This window comes from Crinia signifera, chromosome 8 (assembly GCF_055691185.1).
Source record: "Crinia signifera chromosome 8, ASM5569118v1, whole genome shotgun sequence".
NCBI classification, from domain to species: Eukaryota; Metazoa; Chordata; class Amphibia; order Anura; family Myobatrachidae; genus Crinia; species Crinia signifera.
The window spans coordinates 11,629,668-11,655,383 of record NC_139224.1 but is presented as its reverse complement, the minus strand read 5'-3'; the positions used below and the strand labels follow the sequence as shown (position 1 = coordinate 11,655,383).

Sequence of the window (25,716 nt, the reverse complement as noted above, 5' to 3'; positions counted from 1 at the left end):
GACTAGGGGTCCCCCGTATTTTAAGAACCAGCACCAGACCCAGCCAGCAGGGTAATGCCACAGCCGGGGGACACTTATTATATAAGGTCCCGCGGCCAAAGCATTATCCCCCTGGCTGGTCAGCATGGGCAGGGGTCCTGGGGAAGTGGGGACCCCCCCAATGAAGGGGTCCCCCCCCTCCAGGACATACCAGCCCATGCTGAAAGTCTGGGGCTGTCCCCGATGCCCCTGGGCGGTGGGTATCGGGCTGATGGAAAGTGTAAAAAAATAGAATAAAAACTATTGTTTTCTACTGTAGAACTATGAGTCCCAGCAAGCCTACCCCGCATTAAAGGGCCCGCTGGCACTTGTAGTTCTACAGTACAAAAAATAGTTAAATAAAACACACTGACACCCTGAAAAATAAAAGTTTAATACACACATAACACACACACTGATACTTACCTACCTTGAGCCCATAGGTCGGTCCCTGGATCCTTGGTCCGGGGCTCCTGGACAGAAGAGTCCGGTTCCCGTGCCTCGGTCCTGGTTCCGGGGCTGGTCTGGGGTCCTGGGCTCCAGGGCTGATGTCTCCGGGGTCCAGGATCCGAAGTAGTCCAAAAGGGGTTCCTAAGGAAGGAAATCCTACTCACCTGGTCCCCGGCGACGACCTCTGCATCCTCTCCGGCTGACGCGCTGCTCCCGGCTGGTACCCGCTCACGGACTGGAGAGGCGCAGAGATGTTTATCTTCCGCGCCTTTCCTCCGAATGATTCTATTGGCCGCCTAGCGGCCAATCAGGAGCCGAGATGTCTTTCCTGCAGCAGTCTTTTGTTCAAGAAGATCCAACTTTAAGAGGTTAAAAACAAACCAATGCAGTAGGATATTGGTTAACTTGCTGTAGCTGCCTCTTCTATAAGCTGTAACCACATGGGCCAATGATACTTCCATCCCCTGCCACTGAGCAATTCTGGAGTTATTCAATACGGTCTATTAACATGACAGTCTTTCTTGGTGTGGCTGGTTAGATTTGGGAGAGGGTCACTTAAAGATGAATTCTGTTTGCCCAGCTTCTTAACGTGTCCATTTACACAAACTTACATGAGATCCCAGTATAACCTGCTGTTCCAATAGCTTCCCACTGCTCTCTGAGGGGCTCAGGCTGTTGCTGTATAACTGCAGTGACAAGTACTCTGTCTATTAAGCAAGAGGTCTCCCTGGGTTTGACTCACCGAGTCCTTCCTTTTGTGTGATCAGTCTCTGACCATCAGTGCTGTGCTGTGCACCTTCTCTCTCTCTCTCTGCTCTCCTCATGTGCTCCTCTCCTAACATGTGCCCAGCAACTTCCTGTTTTGTTTTTTTTCTCTCTGTCCTGCAACTTTATTTAACAAAATGTCCCAAGCACAGTTTGGCTGGGATAGTCCATTCCCTCCATCCTGGAGGGGTATTTACCTTTTAACAGAGTCCAGTCTCATCCAAATAAGCAATGTAATGTATGCATACCTATATCACATATACATACCTCCCAACTTTGGTACCTCTGCCGGCGGGACGCTGCTGCTGTGCGCCCAAGGCGCGCCGACATTTTCGGGGGGGGGGGGGGGGGCCTAATTTGGGGGCGTGTCCTATACTCGCAGCTCCCCCTCGCGAGGCCACGCCCCCATTTTGCCGCTATGGGGGCGTGAGCCTCTAGCCATGCCCCCAGCCCCCTGGCTGTGGGAATAGACGCTGTGCGCATGCGCACAGCGTTTATTCCCCAATGTTTAGCAGCTGACGGGGGGACTCCCAACAGCCCCCCCACACCGCGGGACACTGCCGCCCGCGGGTGGGACATCGGGACAGGCCCTGACAATCGGGACTGTCCCGATAAAATCAGGACTGTTGGGAGGTATGCATATATTTTAAAACTAGCCCTAGTCCGTCAACATGACGGCTTCTACAATGTACTTTCACTTTGAACTGTGACAGTTTTTTGCCCACAAACTCTTCACCCCCTCCCCCGTTTTTATTTGCTCCTACCTCCAATCTCTGTCTTCACAGCTCCCTTTCTGTTGTGACATCTTTTAGCACACAAAAGAGTAATTTGGTCCGTCATGTGGCCTCTGTTGGTCACTGGCGGTACTTCACGTCATAAAGGTGAGAAGTAATTAGCCATATATATATATATATATATATATATATATTCTAGATATACAAAGTATTGTCGCCTGGGTTGATTTTTAAATGTGTTGCCTTTTTCTATATTAGCAAATTATTTGGTGAATAGACCAGAAAACAGAAATGCTATTTCACAAATATACAAAGGCTCTGATTCGAGAATCCTTCTGTCCGTCAAATAAATGATTACAACTGAAAAAAATATTCCAATATTTGTCACATTTGTGGCTTTGTTACATGAGCAGTGGAAGATATTCATATACAAACAAACTACAGCTATATATACGTATGTCATACTTGCCTACTTTTGAAAACTAGTTTTAGGGAGATTATAACTGGTAGAATTTTGCAAAGCGCCATATTGAGGGGGCGTGTCATGCTCCACCCAAAGGGCGTGTCTAGTTCCATATATGGAGAGATTGTGAAAAGAGATTGTGAAGTGGCACCTAGAAGCGTGTGTGTGTTCTGCTACATCTGAGAGGAAACTTGTAAAATGACTTATATACAAATGTAGATGATCCCCAAATTACTATACTTGGTAAAGTGCTGGGAAATGGTGCTGATGATTCAATGTAAATGTATCTGTCTCTCATTCCTTTTTCCCCAAAAAATGTAACCGTGTAATGTGGGCTAGGTGACATGAGGGAGATTGCTAGACTAATGAGGGAAAGAGGGAGATTGCTGCTATGTCAGGGAGTGTCCTGCAGAATGCAGGAGGGGAGGTAACTATGATGTAACAGTGTAATGTGGGCTAGGTGACATGAGGGAGATTGCTAGACTAATGAGGGAGAGAGGGAGATTGCTGCTATGTCAGGGAGTCTCCTGCAGAATGCAGGAGGGGAGGTAACTATGATGTAACAGTGTAATGTGGGGCTAGGTGACATGAGGGAGATTGCTAGACTAATGAGGGAGAGAGGGAGATTGCTGCTATGTCAGGGAGTATTCTGCAGAATGCAGGAGGGGAGGTAACTATGATGTAACAGTGTAATGTGGGCTAGGTGACATGAGGGAGATTGCTAGAGTAATGAGGGAGATTGTTGCTACTGTATATCAGAGAGTCTCCTGCAGAATGCAGGTGGGGAGGTAACTATGATGTGACAGTGTAATGTGGGCTAGGTGACATGAGGGAGATTGCTAGACTAATGAGGACATGTGTAATACAGACAGTCCCTGTGTCCCCTCACTCCCAGGACACATGTAATACAGACAGTCCCGGTGTCCCCTCACTCTTAGCACACATGATACAGACAGTTCCGGTGTCCCCTCACTCTCAGGACATATGTAATACAGACAGTCCCGGCGTCCCCTCACTCTCAGGACACATGTAATACAGACAGTCCCAGCGTCCCCTCACACTCAGGACATGTGTAATACAGACAGTCGCGGTGTCCCCTCACTCTCAGGACACATGTAATACAGACAGTCCCGGTGTCCCCTCACTCTCAGGACACATGTAATACAGACAGTCCCGGTGTCCCCTCACTCTCAGGACACGTGTAATACAGACAGTGCCGGCGTCCCCTCACTCTCAGGACACGTGTAATACAGACAGTCACGGTGTCCCCTCACTCTCAGGACACGTGTAATACAGACAGTCCCGGTGTCCCCTCACTCTCAGGACACGTGTAATACAGACAGACACGGTGTCCCCTCACTCTCAGGACACGTGTAATACAGACAGTCACGGTGTCTCCTCACTCTCAGGACACGTGTAATACAGACAGTCCCAGTGTCCCCTCACTCTCAGGACACGTGTAATACAGACAGTTCCGGCGTCCCCTTACTCTCAGCACACGTGTAATACAGACAGTCCTGGTGTCCCCTCACTCTCAGGACACATGTAATACAGACAGTCCCGGTGTCTCCTCACACTCAGGACACATGTAATACAGACAGTCCCGGCATCCCCTCACACTCAGGACACATGTAATACAGACAGACCCGGTGTCCCCTCACTCTCAGCACACATGTAATACAGACAGACCCGGTGTCCCCTCACTCTCAGGACACATGTAATACAGGCAGTCCCGGCGTCCCCTCACACTCAGGACACATGTAATACAGACAGTCCCGGCATCCCCTCACTAGGACACATGTAATACAGACAGTCCCGGCGTCCCCTCACTAGGACACATGTAATACAGACAGTCCCGGCGTCCCCTTACACTCAGGACACATGTAATACAGACAGTCCCGGCGTCCCCTCACTCTCAGGACACATGTAATACAGACAGTCCCGGCATCCCCTCACACTCAGGACACATGTAATACAGACAGTGTGTAATAGTTTCCCATTTGCTGTGACCTGCATGATACAACCAGGTTCCAGAAAGAAGGGACCTTCTGTATGAATGGGAGCATAGAACTTATCTGAGAGGCAGAAGCCAGGTTCCTGGTGAGAAATCTGCACCTGGAAAACGCCATTTCCCCTGATTCTGAGTTGCACTAGAAGCGCCCACAGCAGCGCCTCCCCACTGTCACTGTATGCAAATGCAGCTACAACCTCCACCCCTTGCGCAGATCCCATCAGCAGCATCCTCCCACTTTCAGCTTCTGTCCATGCAGTCACATGCAAGGTGTGACAACATGGGTGACCAGTAAACACACGCAGTCTGCAAGCGCACACAGTATATACCGTGCATGCAGAGTAAACAATTGCACCTGCCCCCCTGCAACGCAGCAAGACTTATCCAACTGTTAACTGGCCCCTGACTCTCAATCGGCCTCTGTGGTGACAGGCGCAGATTAATAAGCTTTGGAGGCAGGTGGTGAGGGAAGGGGGGGTGGGTACATCCTTGTTGCACTCTTCCGCAGTGTTCCTTGGCACAGTCCGCTCCGTTGCCAGCAGACTTTAGATGATAGAGTATTACATTTCAATTGATCTGAGGATGTCTTAACCTAACGTCGATATGTGGGGGTCTGTAGTATTTCCAGCATGCCTGGGTGCGTCTTCCAGGATTGACATAATAGGTGCAGCGCTGGATTCAGGTCACCCGTCACATGTCGGGGAACTAGGGCGAGATCGATATGCTAGGAGGGTGCAGGGGGGGAGATGCAGGCTTGTGTCAGTACACGAGTGACAGGCGGAGAATTATAAACTTGCTCCTTCTCTCCCACAGATAAAAGTGTACCATTGCCGCAGATCTGAGGTGGCTGAAGGGACGTTCGACCCCACAAAGCGAGGATGAGGTTGCTATGGAAACTGCTGGCGTTTCGCTGGTTCGTATGTCTTGCAGGTAATATATCCACTTCTCAGTTCTTGGTATTAAAAATGCCCCTTATAGTCCTTCTGAGGGAATACAGGTCCCACCTCAGGGGCCAATTAAAGCCAGTCGGCTCCCTATCTCCTCAATGGCGTCTTTTCAGAGGATAGAAAAGTCTTTGGGGCCAAGTTCAAGAGTGAAAAATCCTGTTGCTGTTGATGACCGCACACTTCCATATCTGTGTGTGTGTGTGTGTGTGTGTGTGTGTGTCGTATGTTTATTATTCTTCCTATATAACCAAGTGTTGCCTGGAAATATGGAAATAGCCATGTCATGCCCTGCGGTTACCCTCTATTATATAACCTTGCGGGTACCCTCTATTATATAACCTTGCGGTTACCCTCTATTATATAACCTTGCGGGTACCCTCTATTATATAACCTTGCGTTACCCTCTATTATATAACCTTGCGGTTACCCTCTATTATATAACCTTGCGTTACCCTCTATTATATAACCTTGCGGTTACCCTCTATTATATAACCTTGCGTTACCCTCTATTATATAACCTTGCGGGTACCCTCTCTTATATAACCTTGCGGTTACCCTCTATTATATAACCTTGCGGTTACCCTCTATTATATAACCTTGCGAGTACCCTCTATTATATAACCTTGCGGGTACCCTCTCTTATATAACCTTGCGGTTACCCTCTATTATATAACCTTGCGGGTACCCTCTATTATATAACCTTGCGGGTACCCTCTATTATATAACCATGCGGGTACCCTCTATTATATAACCTTGCGGGTACCCTCTATTATATAACCTTGCGGGTACCCTCTATTATATAACCTTGCGGTTACCCTCTATTATATAACCTTGCGGTTACCCTCTATTATATAACCTTGTGGTTACCCTCTATTATATAACCTTGCGGTTACCCTCTATTATATAACCTTGTGGTTACCCTCTATTATATAACCCTGCGGTTACCCTTTATTATATAACCTTGCGGTTACCCTCTATGATATAACCTTGCGGGTACCCTCTATTATATAACCTTGCGGTTACCCTCTATTATATAACCTTGCGTTACCCTCTATTATATAACCTTGCGGTTACCCTCTATTATATAACCTTGCGGGTACCCTCTATTATATAACCTTGCGGGTACCCTCTCTTATATAACCTTGCGGGTACCCTCTATTATATAACCTTGCGGGTACCCTCTATTATATAACCTTGCGGGTACCCTCTATTATATAACCTTGCGGGTACCCTCTCTTATATAACCTTGCGGGTACCCTCTATTATATAACCTTGCGGGTACCCTCTATTATATAACCTTGCGGGTACCCTCTATTATATAACCTTGCGTTACCCTCTATTATATAACCTTGCGGTTACCCTCTATTATATAACCTTGCGGGTACCCTCTATTATATAACCTTGCGGGTACCCTCTATTATATAACCTTGCGGGTACCCTCTCTTATATAACCTTGCGGGTACCCTCTATTATATAACCTTGCGGGTACCCTCTATTATATAACCTTGCGGGTACCCTCTATTATATAACCTTGCGGGTACCCTCTATTATATAACCTTGCGGTTACCCTCTATTATATAACCTTGCGGGTACCCTCTATTATATAACCTTGTGGGTATCCTCTATTATATAACCCTGCGGTTTCCCTCTCTTATATAACCTTGCGGTTACCCTCTATTATATAACCTTGCGGTTACCCTCTATTATATAACCTTGCGGTTACCCTCTATTATATAACCTTGCGGTTACCCTCTATTATATAACCTTGCGGGTACCCTCTATTATATAACCTTGCGGTTACCCTCTATTATATAACCTTGCGGTTACCCTCTATTATATAACCTTGCGGGTACCCTCTATTATATAACCTTGCGGTTACCCTCTATTATATAACCTTGCGGTTACCCTCTATTATATAACCTTGCGGGTACCCTCTATTATATAACCTTGCGGGTACCCTCTATTATATAACCTTGCGGTTACCCTCTATTATATAACCTTGTGGGTATCCTCTATTATATAACCTTGCGGGTACCCTCTATTATATAACCTTGCGGTTACCCTCTATTATATAACCTTGCGGTTACCCTCTATTATATAACCTTGCGGGTACCCTCTATTATATAACCTTGCGGGTACCCTCTATTATATAACCTTGCGGTTACCCTCTATTATATAACCTTGCGGTTACCCTCTATTATATAACCTTGCGGGTACCCTCTATTATATAACCTTGCGGTTACCCTATATTATATAACCATGCGGGTACCCTCTATTATATAACCTTGCGGGTACCCTCTATTATATAACCTTGCGGTTACCCTCTATTATATATCCTTGCGGTTACCCTCTATTATATAACCTTGCGGTTACCCTCTATTATATATCCTTGCGGTTACCCTCTATTATATAACCTTGCGGTTACCCTCTATTATATAACCTTGCGGTTACCCTCTATTATATAACCTTGCGTTACCCTCTATTATATAACCTTGCGGTTACCCTCTATTATATAACCTTGCGGGTACCCTCTATTATATAACCTTGCGGTTACCCTCTATTATATAACCTTGCGGGTACCCTCTCTTATATAACCTTGCGGGTACCCTCTATTATATAACCTTGCGGTTACCCTCTATTATATAACCTTGCGGGTACCCTCTATTATATAACCTTGCGGTTACCCTCTATTATATAACCTTGCGGTTACCCTCTATTATATAACCTTGCGGGTACCCTCTATTATATAACCTTGCGGGTACCCTCTATTATATAACCTTGCGGTTACCCTCTATTATATAACCTTGCGGTTACCCTCTATTATATAACCTTGCGGTTACCCTCTATTATATAACCTTGCGGTTACCCTCTATTATATAACCTTGCGGTTACCCTCTATTATATAACCTTGCGGTTACCTTCTATTATATAACCTTGCGGTTACCCTCTATTATATAACCTTGCGGTTACCCTCTATTATATAACCTTGCGGGTACCCTCTATTATATAACCTTGCGGTTACCCTCTATTATATAACCTTGCGGTTACCCTCTATTATATAACCCTGCGGGTACCCTCTATTATATAACCTTGCGGTTACCCTCTATTATATAACCTTGCGGTTACCCTCTATTATATAACCTTGCGGTTACCCTCTATTATATAACCTTGCGGGTACCCTCTATTATATAACCTTGCGGTTACCCTCTATTATATAACCTTGCGGTTACCCTCTATTATATAACCCTGCGGGTACCCTCTATTATATAACCTTGCGGTTACCCTCTATTATATAACCTTGCGGTTACCCTCTATTATATAACCTTGCGGGTACCCTCTATTATATAACCTTGCGGGTACCCTCTATTATATAACCTTGCGGTTACCCTCTATTATATAACCTTGCGGGTACCCTCTATTATATAACCTTGCGGTTACCCTATATTATATAACCATGCGGGTACCCTCTATTATATAACCTTGCGGGTACCCTCTATTATATAACCTTGCGGGTACCCTCTATTATATAACCATGCGGGTACCCTCTATTATATAACCTTGCGGGTACCCTCTATTATATAACCTTGCGGGTACCCTCTATTATATAACCTTGCGGTTACCCTCTATTATATAACCTTGCGGGTACCCTCTATTATATAACCTTGCGGTTACCCTCTATTATATAACCTTGCGGGTACCCTCTATTATATAACCTTGCGGGTACCCTCTATTATATAACCTTGCGGTTACCCTCTATTATATAACCTTGCGGTTACCCTCTATTATATAACCTTGCGGTTACCCTCTATTATATAACCTTGCGGTTACCCTCTATTATATAACCTTGCGGTTACCCTCTATTATATAACCTTGCGGTTACCTTCTATTATATAACCTTGCGGTTACCCTCTATTATATAACCTTGCGGTTACCCTCTATTATATAACCTTGCGGGTACCCTCTATTATATAACCTTGCGGTTACCCTCTATTATATAACCCTGCGGTTACCCTCTATTATATAACCCTGCGGGTACCCTCTATTATATAACCTTGCGGTTACCCTCTATTATATAACCTTGCGGTTACCCTCTATTATATAACCTTGCGGTTACCCTCTATTATATAACCTTGCGGGTACCCTCTATTATATAACCTTGCGGTTACCCTCTATTATATAACCTTGCGGTTACCCTCTATTATATAACCCTGCGGGTACCCTCTATTATATAACCTTGCGGTTACCCTCTATTATATAACCTTGCGGTTACCCTCTATTATATAACCTTGCGGGTACCCTCTATTATATAACCTTGCGGGTACCCTCTATTATATAACCTTGCGGTTACCCTCTATTATATAACCTTGCGGGTACCCTCTATTATATAACCTTGCGGTTACCCTATATTATATAACCATGCGGGTACCCTCTATTATATAACCTTGCGGGTACCCTCTATTATATAACCTTGCGGGTACCCTCTATTATATAACCATGCGGGTACCCTCTATTATATAACCTTGCGGGTACCCTCTATTATATAACCTTGCGGGTACCCTCTATTATATAACCTTGCGGTTACCCTCTATTATATAACCTTGCGGGTACCCTCTATTATATAACCTTGCGGGTACCCTCTATTATATAACCTTGCGGGTACCCTCTATTATATAACCATGCGGGTACCCTCTATTATATAACCTTGCGGGTACCCTCTATTATATAACCTTGCGGGTACCCTCTATTATATAACCTTGCGGTTACCCTCTATTATATAACCTTGCGGGTACCCTCTATTATATAACCTTGCGGGTACCCTCTATTATATAACCTTGCGGTTACCCTCTATTATATAACCTTGCGGGTACCCTCTATTATATAACCTTGCGGGTACCCTCTATTATATAACCTTGCGGGTACCCTCTATTATATAACCTTGCGGTTACCCTCTATTATATAACCTTGCGGTTACCCTCTATTATATAACCTTGCGGGTACCCTCTATTATATAACCTTGCCTTTACCCTCTATTATATAACCTTGCGGGTACCCTCTATTATATAACCTTGCGGGTACCCTCTCTTATATAACCTTGCGGGTACCCTCTATTATATAACCTTGCGGGTACCCTCTATTATATAACCTTGCGGTTACCCTCTATTATATAACCTTGCGGTTACCCTCTATTATATAACCTTGCGGTTACCCTCTATTATATAACCTTGCGGGTACCCTCTATTATATAACCTTGCGGGTACCCTCTATTATATAACCTTGCGGTTACCCTCTATTATATAACCTTGCGGTTACCCTCTATTATATAACCTTGCGGTTACCCTCTATTATATAACCTTGCGGTTACCCTCTATTATATAACCTTGCGGGTACCCTCTATTATATAACTTTGCGGGTACCCTCTATTATATAACCTTGCGGGTACCCTCTATTATATAACCTTGCGGTTACCCTCTATTATAAACCTTGCGGGTACCCTCTATTATATAACCTTGCGGTTACCCTCTATTATATAACCTTGCGGTTACCCTCTATTATATAACCCTGCGGGTACCCTCTATTATATAACCTTGCGGTTACCCTCTATTATATAACCTTGCGGGTACCCTCTATTATATAACCATGCGGGTACCCTCTATTATATAACCTTGCGGGTACCCTCTATTATATAACCTTGCGGGTACCCTCTATTATATAACCTTGCGGTTACCCTCTATTATATAACCTTGCGGTTACCCTCTATTATATAACCTTGCGGGTACCCTCTATTATATAACCTTGCGGTTACCCTCTATTATATAACCTTGCGGTTACCCTCTATTATATAACCTTGCGGGTACCCTCTATTATATAACCTTGCGGGTACCCTCTATTATATAACCTTGCGGTTACCCTCTATTATATAACCTTGCGGTTACCCTCTATTATATAACCTTGCGGTTACCCTCTATTATATAACCTTGCGGGTACCCTCTATTATATAACTTTGCGGGTACCCTCTATTATATAACCTTGCGGGTACCCTCTATTATATAACCTTGCGGTTACCCTCTATTATATAACCTTGCGGTTACCCTCTATTATATAACCTTGCGGGTACCCTCTATTATATAACCTTGCGGTTACCCTCTATTATATAACCTTGCGGGTACCCTCTATTATATAACCTTGCGGTTACCCTCTATTATATAACCTTGCGGGTACCCTCTATTATATAACCTTGCGGGTACCCTCTATTATATAACCTTGCGGTTACCCTCTATTATATAACCTTGCGGTTACCCTCTATTATATAACCTTGCGGTCACCCTCTATTGCACTGATGGGGAACCTTCAGCCCTCCAGCTGTTGTTAAACCACATATCCCAGCATCCCTTGCAACATTTTTAGCAGGACAAAAAGCAAAACTGTAGCAGAGCATGCTGGGATGTGTAGTTCAACAACAGCTGGAGAGCCGAAGGTTCCCCATCCCTGCTCTGTTGTATGACCCCCAACAATTCCTATGTGTGCACAGCAGGTTATTCACAGCTTCGAACCACTTGTGTGCGCGGACAAATGCTTTTCTTTTTTTTTGAAGGGTAGACAGTGCGCAGGTTGACACCAGTAGGTCGACACGCACAAATTCGACATTGACAAAAGATTGACACATGTAACGTTCGACTTTTTCATGTTTCTCTGTGACAATGTCAAGGCACGAGCATGTGGAAACCCAATTTGTGTATTGTGTCCCCTGAATGTATTTGTTAAAGTCTGAAAAAGTCCCCAACATTTTTTAAAAAGTAATTAAAAGCCATGCCGATCTTTTTGTGCGTCGACCATTGACATGTTGACTGATTGCTTGTGTCGCACTAGAGCATGTTGATCATTTGTCAGTGTTGACCCTTTTCGTGTTTTTTCGATGCTGACCTTCGGCATGTATACTTTTTGGCTTTGACGTATTGACTGTCTACATAGACCCTGTCGACATACAGTATCATCCGGATGCCGGATTTTGCATACATACTATTTATTTCAACATTTTAAACTATTTTTAAGCATTTTATTTTTAGCAAAAACAGAACTCAAAGCCCAAATCTGGGTTTTCAGTTCCGTCCTAGCTTGTAGCGACCGGCCCAACAACACCGGATGCCAGGCCTCGGCGCAGGTCATGTGATTGTGACGCTCTAGGTTATTTCATTGTGAGTAAAACATCTAGATTATAATTGTTCATCAGGGCTCCTAACTTTTGGGCAATGAGTCTGACGTTCAGCTTCCGCGTGCTGTATCACACTGTGCTGCTGTTGTCGCTGTGACATCTTGCTGTGATTGCTGTTCTGCTGTGTCCCTAATGGCGTCCTGCATAATGGCCCACGGCCAACATGGCAAAATATCAGAGCCCTGTACGTTAGGGAATATGGCGCCAGAAGTAGATTCTGGAGTGGGCTGGCCACTAGTGGGTGTGCCTTAGTTTCCATGGCATGGCCGGGCCCTCCTACTTTGGGTAGCTTGTACCATGTTTGCTTACCTCCCAAATGTGTTTCCAAGTAAGGATGGACACCAGCGCCCGGCCAAAGTTAGGGGGCATGGCCTAGTGGCAGGGGGCGTGGTATACAAATTGTGTCATTCCAGTAGGCCACGCCCCCATTTCCCGCCACTGTTTGGGCATGAATGTCTAGCGGCTCTGTAAGCTGCTGGCCAGCCCCCAGCCCCTCTGCATGCGTACAGCATCTATTCACCAGGTGACAGGGGTGACTCCTAACTGCCCAACCCGCCGTGGGTCACCAAAAAACAGGACTTTCCCGCAGAAAGCAGGACAATTGGGAGGCATGCATGCCGGGGAATACCCTGGCATGCTGCTTTTTATCCCCTCTGTTTTGCTACATTATCACTATAGTTACTTTTCAAAAGTGATAAAATGGAGAGAGAGAAACAACCAACCAATCAGCTCCTGCCTCTCATTTTCCAAACACAGTCTGTGACATGACAGGCAGGAGCTGATTGGCTGGTTATTTATCACTCTCCATTTTATCACTTTTGAAGCTTAGTGCATCTGGCCTCTTATGATTACAAAATGCCAAATGATGGCAGAATGTGGAACTGTGAAGCCGCGCGTACACCTGCGCATGCCATCCCATCACATATGCCCACCTCCACGTAGACCCTGGTGCACCTCTCGCCACCAAAGGCCGGACAGTCCATGTGCACCTTGGCGGCTGCCGCTGGTAGCTGCTGATTGGTTGCCATAGGCAACTTCTATGTATTCACTGCTCCAGACATCTCCCCACCAGTTCCTGATTTGTCTGATCAGACAAGGAAAACATTTTCTTTTTTTTTCAGTATTTAAAAAAATATTAGTTTCAGTCTGTTTTAATAATAACTCTGATCATTTACTATGGGCAACATCATATTGCTTAGCCCATATACCGGAGAGTCGCCCCATCGGGCTTAGGTTAAAAAAAGCCAAATTATTGCTGCAGGTTTTGGTTTTGCATTACAATGTCTGGCTATGCTGGTACTTGTTGTTCCATAACAGCAGAAGAGACCCTAGTACGTGGTATGATGAAAGCCAATGCTACAGCAGCTGTTTTATATATATATATATATATATATATATATATAGAATTGATTTGCCATACCTAACATACCTTATTCCAGAATCCTTGCAGGCCTAATTAGCCGCCGTGTCGGAGTTATCACACTGTGCGGAATGAGCCCTTTGTTTATCTCACCAGAGATGACACTGTTTGATGAATATTTCCCTTTCATCTGCATATTACATGGGGAAGGTAGCGGACCTGTCTGTAGGGTGGAACACGATTTCCCATCCATTACCAGCCAGCCAGTTGCTGGCCTGCTCAGTGATAAGTCACCATTGCCAGACAGCGCTGGTGCCCTCTATTCCAGATAATGTTGTTATCCTGTCTGTCACATGATGTCCTCGGGAGACAATAGAATACATGGCTGTAATCATGCGAGACATCCAGCCGTCTTTTATTGTAACTCATATCCTTCAGTCGTTAATTTGTTTTCTGCAAATCGTTGCTTTTCATTTCTTCTGCCGCATTTTAGGTGAAATAATGATACAACGTGTAAGGATATCGGTGCAGGGGGCAAAGCAATAAAGAGCCAGTAACTGCGCACCTGTGTAACGCTGCGCTGCAGGTGAGGCAGATGTAACCTATCCACCTGTGTGACATTGTGCTATGCTGCAGGTGAGGCAGATGTAACCTGTGCACCTGTGTAACACTGTGCTATGCTGCAGGTGAGGCAGATGTAACCTGTGCACCTGTGTAACACTGTGCTATGCTGCAGGTGAGGCAGATGTAACCTATGCACCTGTGTAACACTGTGCTATGCTGCAGGTGAGGCAGATGTAACCTATGCACCTGTGTAACACTGCAGTGCGCTGCAGGTGAGGCAGATGTAACCTATGCACCTGTGTAACACTGGGCTACACTGCAAGTGGGGCAGATGTAACCTATGCACCTGGGTAATAATGTCCTGTGCTGCAGGTGAGGCAGATGTAACCTATGCACCTGTGTAACACTGTGCTATGCTGCAGGTGAGGCAGATGTAACCTATGCACCTGTGTAACACTGTGCTACGCTGCAGGTGAGGCAGATGTAACCTATGCACCTGTGTAACACTGTGCTACGCTGCAGGTGAGGCAGATGTAACCTATGCACCTGTGTAACACTGTGCTACGTTACAGGTGAGGCAGATGTAACCTGTGCACCTGTGTAACACTGTGCTACGCTACAGGTGAGGCAGATGTAACCTATGCACCTGTGTAACACTGCGCTACGTTACAGGTGAGGCAGATGTAACCTGTGCACCTGCGTAACACTGTGCTACGCTGCAGGTGAGGCAGATGTAACCTGTGTAACACTGCGCTACGCTGCAGGTGAGGCAGATGTAACCTATGCACCTGTGTAACACTGTGCTACGCTGCAGGTGAGGCAGATGTAACCTATGCACCTGTGTAACACTGTGCTACGTTACAGGTGAGGCAGATGTAACCTATGCACCTGTGTAACACTGCGCTACGTTACAGGTGAGGCAGATGTAACCTGTGCACCTGTGTAACACTGTGCTACGCTACAGGTGAGGCAGATGTAACCTGTGCACCCGTGTAACACTGTGCTACGCTGCAGGTGAGGCAGATGTAACCTATGCACCTGTGTAACACTGTGCTACGCTACAGGTGAGTCAGATGTAACCTGTGCACCTGCGTAACACTGTGCTACGCTGCAGGTGAGGCAGATGTAACCTGTGTAACACTGCGCTACGCTGCAGGTGAGGCAGATGTAACCTCTGCACCTGTGTAACACTGCGCTACGCTACAGGTGAGGCAGATGTAACCTGTGCACCTGTGTAACACTGCGCTACGCTACAGGTGAGGCAGATGTAACCTGTGCACCTGTGTAACACTGCGCTACGCTACAGGTGAGGCAGATGTAACCTGTGCACCTGTGTAACACTGTGCTACGCTGCAGGTGAGGCAGATGTAACCTGTGCACCTGTGTAACACTGTGCTACGTTGCAGGTGAGGCAGATGTAACCTGTGCACCTGTGTAACACTGCGCTACGCTACAGGTGAGGCAGATGTAACCTGTGCACCTGTGTAACACTGCGCTACGCTACAGGTGAGGCAGATGTAACCTGTGCACCTGTGTAACACTGTGCTACGCTGCAGGTGAGGCAGATGTAACCTGTGCACCTGTGTAACACTGTGCTACGTTGCAGGTGAGGCAGATGTAACCTGTGCACCTGTGTAACACTGTGCTACGCTGCAGGTGAGGCAGATGTAACCTGTGCACCTGTGTAACACTGCGCTACGCTGCAGGTGAGGCAGATGTAACCTGTGCACCTGTGTAACACTGCACTACGCTACAGGTGAGGCAGATGTAACCTGTGCACCTGTGTAACACTGCGCTACGCTACAGGTGAGGCAGATGTAACCTGTGCACCTGTGTAACACTTAGGGTTACCACCTAGTCCCTTTAATTCCGGACACATGTTAATTACACAGGTTCTGTGGCAGTTTAAAATCAGGTAAAGTGCGCTACGCTGCAGGTGAGGCAGATGTAACCTCTGCACCTGTGTAACACTGCGCTATGCTACAGGTGAGGCAGATGTAACCTGTGCACTTGTGTAATACTGTGCTACGCTGCAGGTGAAGCAGATGTAACCTATGCACCTGTGTGACATTGTGCTACGCTGCAGGTGAGGCAGATGTAACCTATGCACCTGTGTAACACTGTGCTACATTACAGGTGAGGCAGATGTAACCTGTGCACCTGTGTAACACTGTGCTACGCTACAGGTGAGGCAGATGTAACCTGTGCACCTGTGTAACACTGTGCTACGCTGTGTAACACTGTGCTACGCTACAGGTGAGGCAGATGTAACCTATGCACCTGTGTAACACTGTGCTACATTACAGGTGAGGCAGATGTAACCTGTGCACCTGTGTAACACTGTGCTACGCTACAGGTGAGGCAGATGTAACCTGTGCACCTGTGTAACACTGTGCTACGCTGTGTAACACTGTGCTACGCTACAGGTGAGGCAGATGTAACCTGTGCACCTGTGTAACACTGTGCTATGCTACAGGTGAGGCAGATATAACCTGTGCACCTGTGTAACACTGTGCTATACTGCAAGTGAGGCAGATGTAACCTATGCACCTGGGTAACAATGTCCTGTGCTGTTAGTGGTGGCAGATGTAACCTATGCACCTGGGTAACAATGTCCTGTGCTGTTAGTGGTGGCAGATGTAACCTATGCACCTGGGTAACAATGTCCTGTGCTGTTAGTGGTGGCACATGTGCAACACCTTGGTGCACTGAAGAAGGAGCAGATGTAACCTGTACACCTGAGTAAGTGTTGTGCTCTATGTATGGGCAGATGTAACCTGTGCATCTGAGAAACACCATGCTGTGCTATAGGTGGGGTAGTTGTAACATGTGCACCTGAAAGCACATTGCTGTGCTACATGTGGGGCAGATGTAAACCGTGCACCTAGGCAACAACGTGTTTTGCTGTTGGTGGTGGCAGATGTAACCTGCATACCCAAGTAACAACATGCTGTGCTGCAGATGAGGCAGATGTAACCTATGCACCTGTGTAACCCCATACTGTGCTGTAGGTGGGGGCAGATGTAACCTGTGCACCTGTGTAACACCATGCTGTGCTGTAGGTGGGGCAGATGTAACCTGTGCACCTAAGTAACACCATGCTGTGCTGTAGGTGGGGCAGGTGTAACCTGAGTAACACTGTGCTGTGCTTTAGGTGGGGCAGGTGTAACCTGAGTAACACTGTGCTGTGCTGTAGGTGGGGCAGGTGTAACCTGAGTAACACTGTGCTGTGCTGTAGGTGGGGCAGGTGTAACCTGAGTAACACTGTGCTGTGCTGTAGGTGGGGCAGGTGTAACCTGAGTAAAGCTGTGTACACACGGGGGTGATAGGGGCTGAAATCACTGGAAATATGGTCGCAGGCGACCATATTGCCAGTGATGGGAGTGTGCCCCGGCGATAAATCGCCGGGTGCGCGCTCCCGTTTTCAGCCCCTTTCTAATCGCTGGTCGCAGGAGCTTGCTCAACATTCTTTTATACCGTATGGATCTTTTAATGTGTCATTTATATTATTGTGTTTAGCATTGTTTATTATGCTATTAAATATTGTTACATTGTCAGTAATCAGCACTGCTTCATTTTATTTATAGTAATGAGGGAGATTTCTAGACTAATGAGGGAGAGAGGAAGATTGCTGCTATGTCAGGGAGTCTCCTGCAGAATGCAGATGGGGAGGTAACTATGATGTAACAGTCATGTAATGTGGGCTAGGTGACATGAGGGAGATTGCTAGACTAATGAGGGAGAGAGGGAGATTGCTGCTATGTCAGGTAGTCTCCTGCAGAATGCAGGAGGGGAGGTAACTATGATGTAACAGTGTAATGTGGGCTAGGTGACATGAGGGAGATTGCTAGACTAATGAGGGAGAGAGGGAGATTGCTGCTATGTCAGGGAGTCTCCTGCAGAATGCAGACAGGGAGGTAACTATGATGTAACAGTGTAATGTGGGCTAGGTGACATGAGGGAGATTGCTAGACTAATGAGGGAGAGAGGGAGATTGCTGCTATGTCAGGGAGTCTCCTGCACAATGCAGGAGGGGAGGCAGCTATGAGTAAAACACAAAACACTGTACTAATCTATGCACATGCATTAAAACCACTAAAATATTCATCATTGCCTGCCCCTTTAAGTAGCATGCAAATTAACCTGGCAAGGCTCTGAATAATTGCTAGTTACTAATTGCTAAATGAAATAGCATGTTAAAAATAGCATCTTTTTCTAACGGAACCAGGTAACATATGAAACGCTATATGCTGGAGATTCATGCTCCTGTAATTTACCAGCTGCTTTACAGAATAAAGAATATATATATAATAATTTGTTCCATAGGAGATGCTTTGCTCAGATCCAAAAATTACATTTGCTCCAGGCCCTCCTAAAAAATGGCGTCTAATTTCCCCCCATCCGCTGTAAACCTGTGACATCATACCACGCCTTTAATGCTGGGCTTCTATCGATGTTATCGGCTGTTCCGCTGCGCCCAGCGTCCTGCAGAATCCTGGTATCCGGCAATAATGAGCTGGAAATACATTTTAATCAAGAAATTGGCCGTTCATCCAGGCAGAAAAATGACTCCATTTTAGGTTATTTTATACTTCATGACCTAGAAATATTTTATACTGTGGATACAGCCTCATCTTTCAGCTAAATTAATAAGCGACAGAACTGTGCGACGCACTTGGAACGGAGAACCGTGATGGATTATGGGAAATTTCTTAAGGGGTCAGCAAGATCTCCAGTAGAACATATGAATTAAGAATTTAATAGCTGCGCTATGTCTGATTGCCAGGGTTTAGGCGAAGGATAGGGTGTATAAATTATACTGTCATAACTATAAGGAGCAAGATCGTATTTGTTCCTTAAAGATATAAAATCACTGAAAGCTTAATAAGCCGCATCGCATTTTCTGCAAAAATTAGGAAAACTATGAAATCATCAAATTAGTTTTTTCATTCTGCATTTTGGTGCCAGTTTTTTGCATATTTTGATTTTATTGACAATAATAATTCCATAGAAACAATATAATCGCTGCAGTCCGGAATCAGGGCGTAGTTTCGATAATAGTATATAAGGCTGCCCAGCTTCGGTATAAACTCAGGGGTATCCTATCGTTGTCAATGTGCCTGTGCAATATCGATAAAGTTTTTTAATTCAATTCATTCTCGTGGGGCCGTTGCCATGGCGCCACACCCAGCAGCAGCAGGCATTTTGTAACATGAAACATAAACATCACCTATTAATTTGCTGGGTGCAAAGACATCACTGAGATGGGAGGCAAAAGAGCTTCAGTGATTATTATGCCTATTCCATTCCATGTACGGACATAGCGGTACATTTAATGAAACTTTGAAAAGTGGGGATGTTGCCCATAGCAACCAGTCATATTCTGTCCACTGTCTCGTTAACAATGCACGCTCCCGCTGATCATTAACGATAACTTCTATTGACTGAACAATTAGTCAAATCTGACGATCTCGTCGGTGACTGTGTGTTCGGCATGGGTCCCAATGACATCACTGAATCATACCTCCCAACTTCCGTCCGGAGGAAATAGGGACACTCGCGCGGAAAAGGGGGCGGGCGTATGCAAATGAGCGTGCGGCTTATGCTAATTAGCCGCAACCTCATTTTCATACGAGAATAGATGCTGTGCGCATGCGCACAGCGTCTATTCTACTAGATTGGGGGGTCTCCTAACTGTCACCCCCCCCCCCGCAGCGGGACAATGCCTGCCGCGGGTGGGACAGCGGGACAGGACCCGAAAATCGGGACTGTCCCGACGGAATCGTGACAGTTGGGAGGTATGCTGAATGATATCGTTGCCGGTGGATCGGCTGTGCCGCATTTTGTGTAGTGTACAGGGAATTTACCCAAAAAGGGGAGGAATTAAGGTAAAAAACACAGGAAGTTATTTGGCCTTCCATGGACAGTAGACCAGGACTATTCTACCCAGTAACATAAAAGTGCACTTTGCAAACAGGAGGCCCCTCCCCCCGCAGGACACTTCCCACTTTGGGTGGGATGTGGGACCGCCCCCCCCCCCCCCCCAAAAAAAAAAAAACGTGACAATCCCGCAAAAAGCGGGACTGTTGGGAGGTATGCCTTTGGGTACACAATATTATTGTCTTCCCACCTCCATTTCTGTCAGGTATTTTCAGTGCATCTGTTCAGTGCTCACTGTCTACCCCATCAGTGCCTCCCCTGTCTGTCTGCCCCTCCTCTTTAGTATCTCACAAGCAGGGCCCTCACTACTCTTGTGCTTTCCCTTCTCTTACATAAACCATCTCTCCTACTCCATATGCCTTCAGCAGCACCAAATTCCTCAGTTTTCTGTCACCCCAATAATAATAACAACAACAGTAGGTCTGGCCAGGACCTCAACCTATTAGTATGACTTCTTGGACCCGATGTTACCAATCGGTGATGTTTTCATCCAAAACCGGCCCAGAACAGGCTCCCCGGGTCACAGTTCTGCCTGGTGAACACGAAACCAGGTACAACCAGGATCCCAACCCCCTAGGATCCAGTATTACCAATGTGTAAAGTTATTATCGAACTTCATCCAGGGCAACATTCACTACAGGTTCCTAGGTTAAAGTTCTGTCCAGCGTCCACCAATGGGACCTCACCCTCCGTAAAACCTGGTCAGGATCCAACTGGACCACCTTGCAGTGGTTTCATCCAAATTGGTGCAGGTGTGTGGGAGTGCATAACCGAACAAACAAACCAATGACATTGACCTCACAGCACGTCACTGGTGTGTCTGTATGGGCGGGATTCTCCAAACTAAAAATGCGGTAAAATCCCCGTTTTCAGGGTTTTTACCGCATTTTTATATGCAGCAAAGCCCCACCATTGGGGCTTTGTTAAGGGGGGTTGCGCCAGTTCTAGATGGCGCAACCCCATGGAAGCCTATGGGCTTCCCTTCGTGTCCCACGCCACCCCCCGCCGATCCGTGCCGCATCCTCCTCACCTGTGTTGGGGCAGCCTCCTGCTGTGCTGCCAGGACCAGTGATCTCCTCCTCCCTGCACAGCTTCCAGGTGCAGGGAGGAGGAAACGGAGCCCTCACACAGCCAGGTAAGGGTTCAGGGAGGGAGGGGGGAGCCGCAGCACTTCGCCGGCCATCGCTTTTGCATTAATAATCGCATATGTTACTGCAATGTGCTGCTGGGGTTATTAGAGAATCCCGCCCATATTTTCTGCAGATCTAAATAGACCCCCAATGGCGTTCGTTGCATCCTGCCTTGTGCGCCGGTGTCCCTTCTGACAGGAAGAAAAAGAATGTCCTGGTGTGGTGCACCTTATAAAGACTTCAAACTAGTAAAAATTAACTTTTATTAACAATTTTTAAGAAAGCGAAATATAAAAAAACACAAACAAGACATAAATGTGTTTAAAAAACGGTGACTCTCAGACTCCACACGGTTATTTGACTGTGTATCAGTGTAAAGATTTGTTTCTATACAGGTATTATTAGCCGACACTCTTAACCATAATAGGTTTATATTTTTATCCTGGTGTCTTATTGGCTGAATACCCCTATGCGCAAGTACACAGACCTGACAAAGATGTGGTTAATTGTGTAGTGAACACCTTGTGTATGTATATACACCGTATCAGCAGACAAATATTATACCCAAGAGTAATATTATAATAATCGTCTTGGAGTCTGCCAAGGAGCTTGTCAATTTTTGCATGTGCGAGAATCTTTGTTAAATAGAGTTGACACTGATGTCGACCATTATCACTGGTTTCTTACCAGATTGGCGTATTACTGGCTATTATTATTACCAGGGTCAGGTATCACAGTGGCAATCATTAAGAGTCTACACATTCATACACTTTAGATGACACAACAGAGTCAACACAAATGTCAACCCAATGAGTCGACAGATGCTGGTATATGTAGTATATTCAGCTGAGTGAAGTAAAAGACCCTTCTCTGCGTACTTAGTGTTCACACAATCCCAGACAATGCTGGATGGTGTTTTAAATAGGGACCAGAGGGTTTGAGAAATATCGCTAAGTGGAAGCGATATGCTCAGGGGTACCCCTTCCGAGGGTCAATTATAGTGAGCAAACAGGTATCGCCGTTAGTATGCACCACACTGAGTCAGGTATAGCACCTTATCGCATAATAGGGGTTCCTGTGAATAAAGAATACAGATCAAAATGCATCCTAGTCGGTGTGAGAGTCAGGGAGCGTCACCGCTAGCCGGCGCACGCTTCGCAATAGCTTTTTCAAGGCCAACCCGACTGGCCATACTGAGGCTGTTAATATACCATCCCCTATGCTGAGCGTCATTGATCTAGTTTGATTGATGTCTGCCCCATCCAATCCTCCGTTCGCTCCTTGTCTGGTGCGGCGTTGGATTGGTTAGTGGGCGTGACTGATTCATAGGCATTCTCCTCCTTGGATGAAAGTCTTCCGCCCCTGACTGCTGGGCGCGTCCGTCCCGTCCAATCATAGCCGTGCAGGCACGGCACCGCTGTACTGATTGGACACCGCAAGTCCAGCAGGGAGAAGCGTATGTTTACATGGAAATATGTCATTCTGGCAGAGATCGTGTTTATCAATCTTAGGTAAGTATCGCATCTCGCTTAGTGACAACTCTGCCAGAATGACATATTTCCATGTAAACATACGCTTCTCCCTGCTGGACTCGCGGTGTCCAATCAGTACAGCGGTGCCGTGCCTGCACGGCTATGATTGGACGGGACGGACGCGCCCAGCAGTCAGGGGCGGAAGACTTTCATCCAAGGAGGAGAATGCCTATGAATCAGTCACGCCCACTAACCAATCCAACGCCGCACCAGACATGGAGCGAACGGAGGATTGGATGGGGCAGACATCAATCAAACTAGATCAATGACGCTCAGCATAGGGGATGGTATATTAACAGCCTCAGTATGGCCAGTCGGGTTGGCCTTGAAAAAGCTATTGCGAAGCGTGCGCCGGCTAGCGGTGACGCTCCCTGACTCTCACACCGACTAGGATGCATTTTGATCTGTATTCTTTATTCACAGGAACCCCTATTATGCGATAAGGTGCTATACCTGACTCAGTGTGGTGCATACTAACGGCGATACCTGTTTGCTTACTATAATTGACCCTCGGAAGGGGTACCCCTGAGCATATCGCTTCCACTTAGCGATATTTCTCAAACCCTCTGGTCCCTATTTAAAACACCATCCAGCATTGTCTGGGATTGTGTGAACACTAAGTACGCAGAGAAGGGTCTTTTACTGCTAAATTGCCGCATGTATCCATTCTATCACAAAGGATACTATGTACTCAGTGACGGCTATTCCTTAGCGGTTCATGCACTTACCCTCCTGCTTATAATAAATATGTTTAATTAGTGGACATCTGAGGGATAATTATAAATTAGAGTGTGCATCGCTACATAGAGACACTCTATAAGCATTTTAGTGAGCCAAACGCCGGAAATATACACCTAACAGCGATTGACACAACAGTCGACACAAACCAAGTGACTACCTTGCAATTAAAATTAACAGCAGCAATTAGCAGCTGCAAATTCAGCATATGTATGTAAGGTGTAGTTGCAGCATCTAAAATAAGAGCTACTTCACTCAGCTGAATATACTACATATACCAGCATCTGTCGACTCATTGGGTTGACATTTGTGTTGACTCTGTTGTGTCATCTAAAGTGTATGAATGTGTAGACTCTTAATGATTGACACTGTGATACCTGACCCTGGTAATAATAATAGCCAGTAATACGCCAATCTGGTAAGAAACCAGTGATAATGGTCGACATCAGGGTCAACTCTATTTAACAAAGATTCTCGCACATGCAAAAATTGACAAGCTCCTTGGCAGACTCCAAGACGATTATTATAATATTACTCTTGGGTATAATATTTGTCTGCTGATACGGTGTATATACATACACAAGGTGTTCACTACACAATTAACCACATCTTTGTCAGGTCTGTGTACTTGCGCATAGGGGTATTCAGCCAATAAGACACCAGGATAAAAATATAAACCTATTATGGTTAAGAGTGTCGGCTAATAATACCTGTATAGAAACAAATCTTTACACTGATACACAGTCAAATAACCGTGTGGAGTCTGAGAGTCACCGTTTTTTAAACACATTTATGTCTTGTTTGTGTTTTTTTATATTTCGCTTTCTTAAAAATTGTTAATAAAAGTTAATTTTTACTAGTTTGAAGTCTTTATAAGGTGCACCACACCAGGACATTCTTTTTCTTCCTGTCAGAATGTGCATACTTTGTGTCCAGTGGTAGCACACCCCTTATACTTATCCAAAAATACTTACTGTATACATTACCTGGGGGTCCACCTATTATCCTCAATATTTATGAGGGTCCTGTGCGAGTAGCAACTGTCTATCTGCGCCGGTGTCTCTGCACCTTACACTCCGCATGTATCTTTGCATCCTGCCTTGCACGCCGGGTGTCTCTGCACCTTACACTGCGCATGGTTCTTTGCGTCCTGCCTTGCGCGCCGGTGTCCCTGCACCTTACACTGCGCACGTACAGGTGCTGCATATATAGTGACATGTTGTTTTTTTCATGCTGTGAGAGAAAATTGGCTCGTAATTAGACTTATATACCAGATAATCTAATTTGCATATCAAATTAATTATTCCAGTTTTAATTTGCTAGGTTGAATTTATATTAGCCCTTAAAATAAGATTTAAATTACCAAGACTTTGATTTACTGCACTTGCCGTGTTCTGAGACTTCATTCCCCTGGTAGATGACTTGTCATTGTGTCATCTGCTGCTCGGTGACAGAGGGACGCAGAATATCGGGTAATACAGCCGCCATGGTGACCCTGTGCCCGTAATACACTGTGCACCCTGCTTGGTGGCCCCCATGCTCTGCATGTGGATGTGAAATTGGGCATATTCCTGGCGTAGTGTGGCCTGGGCCTATACGTTATCTCTCTCCACCTTATCACTTTTTGAAGCTTAATACATTGACCCTTTGTTCTTCTGTCATTCCTCCCTCCATTCTCCTGTCATTTCTCCCTCCCTCCTTCTGTCATTCCTTTCTCCTGTCATTCCTTCTCCCATTCTCCTGTCATTTCTACCTCCGTCCTTCTGTCATTCCTCCCTCCGTTCTCCTGTCATTCCACCCTCCGTTCTCCTGTCATTCCTTACTCTGTACTCCTGTCATTCCTCCCTCCGTTCT

General features: G+C 45.8%; 1 protein-coding gene across 1 annotated transcript in view; it reads left to right on the top strand.

Moving 5' to 3' along the window:
- The window catches only part of LOC146026917 (contactin-4-like), a 133,440-nt gene that overhangs the window by 30,070 nt on the left and 77,654 nt on the right, over positions 1-25,716 (top strand). The window contains exon 2 of the mRNA XM_083157963.1: positions 5,255-5,371. Within this exon, the coding sequence (XP_083014089.1) occupies positions 5,320-5,371 (52 nt within the window). The 5' untranslated portion in view covers positions 5,255-5,319. The remainder of the gene's footprint in view (positions 1-5,254; positions 5,372-25,716) is intronic.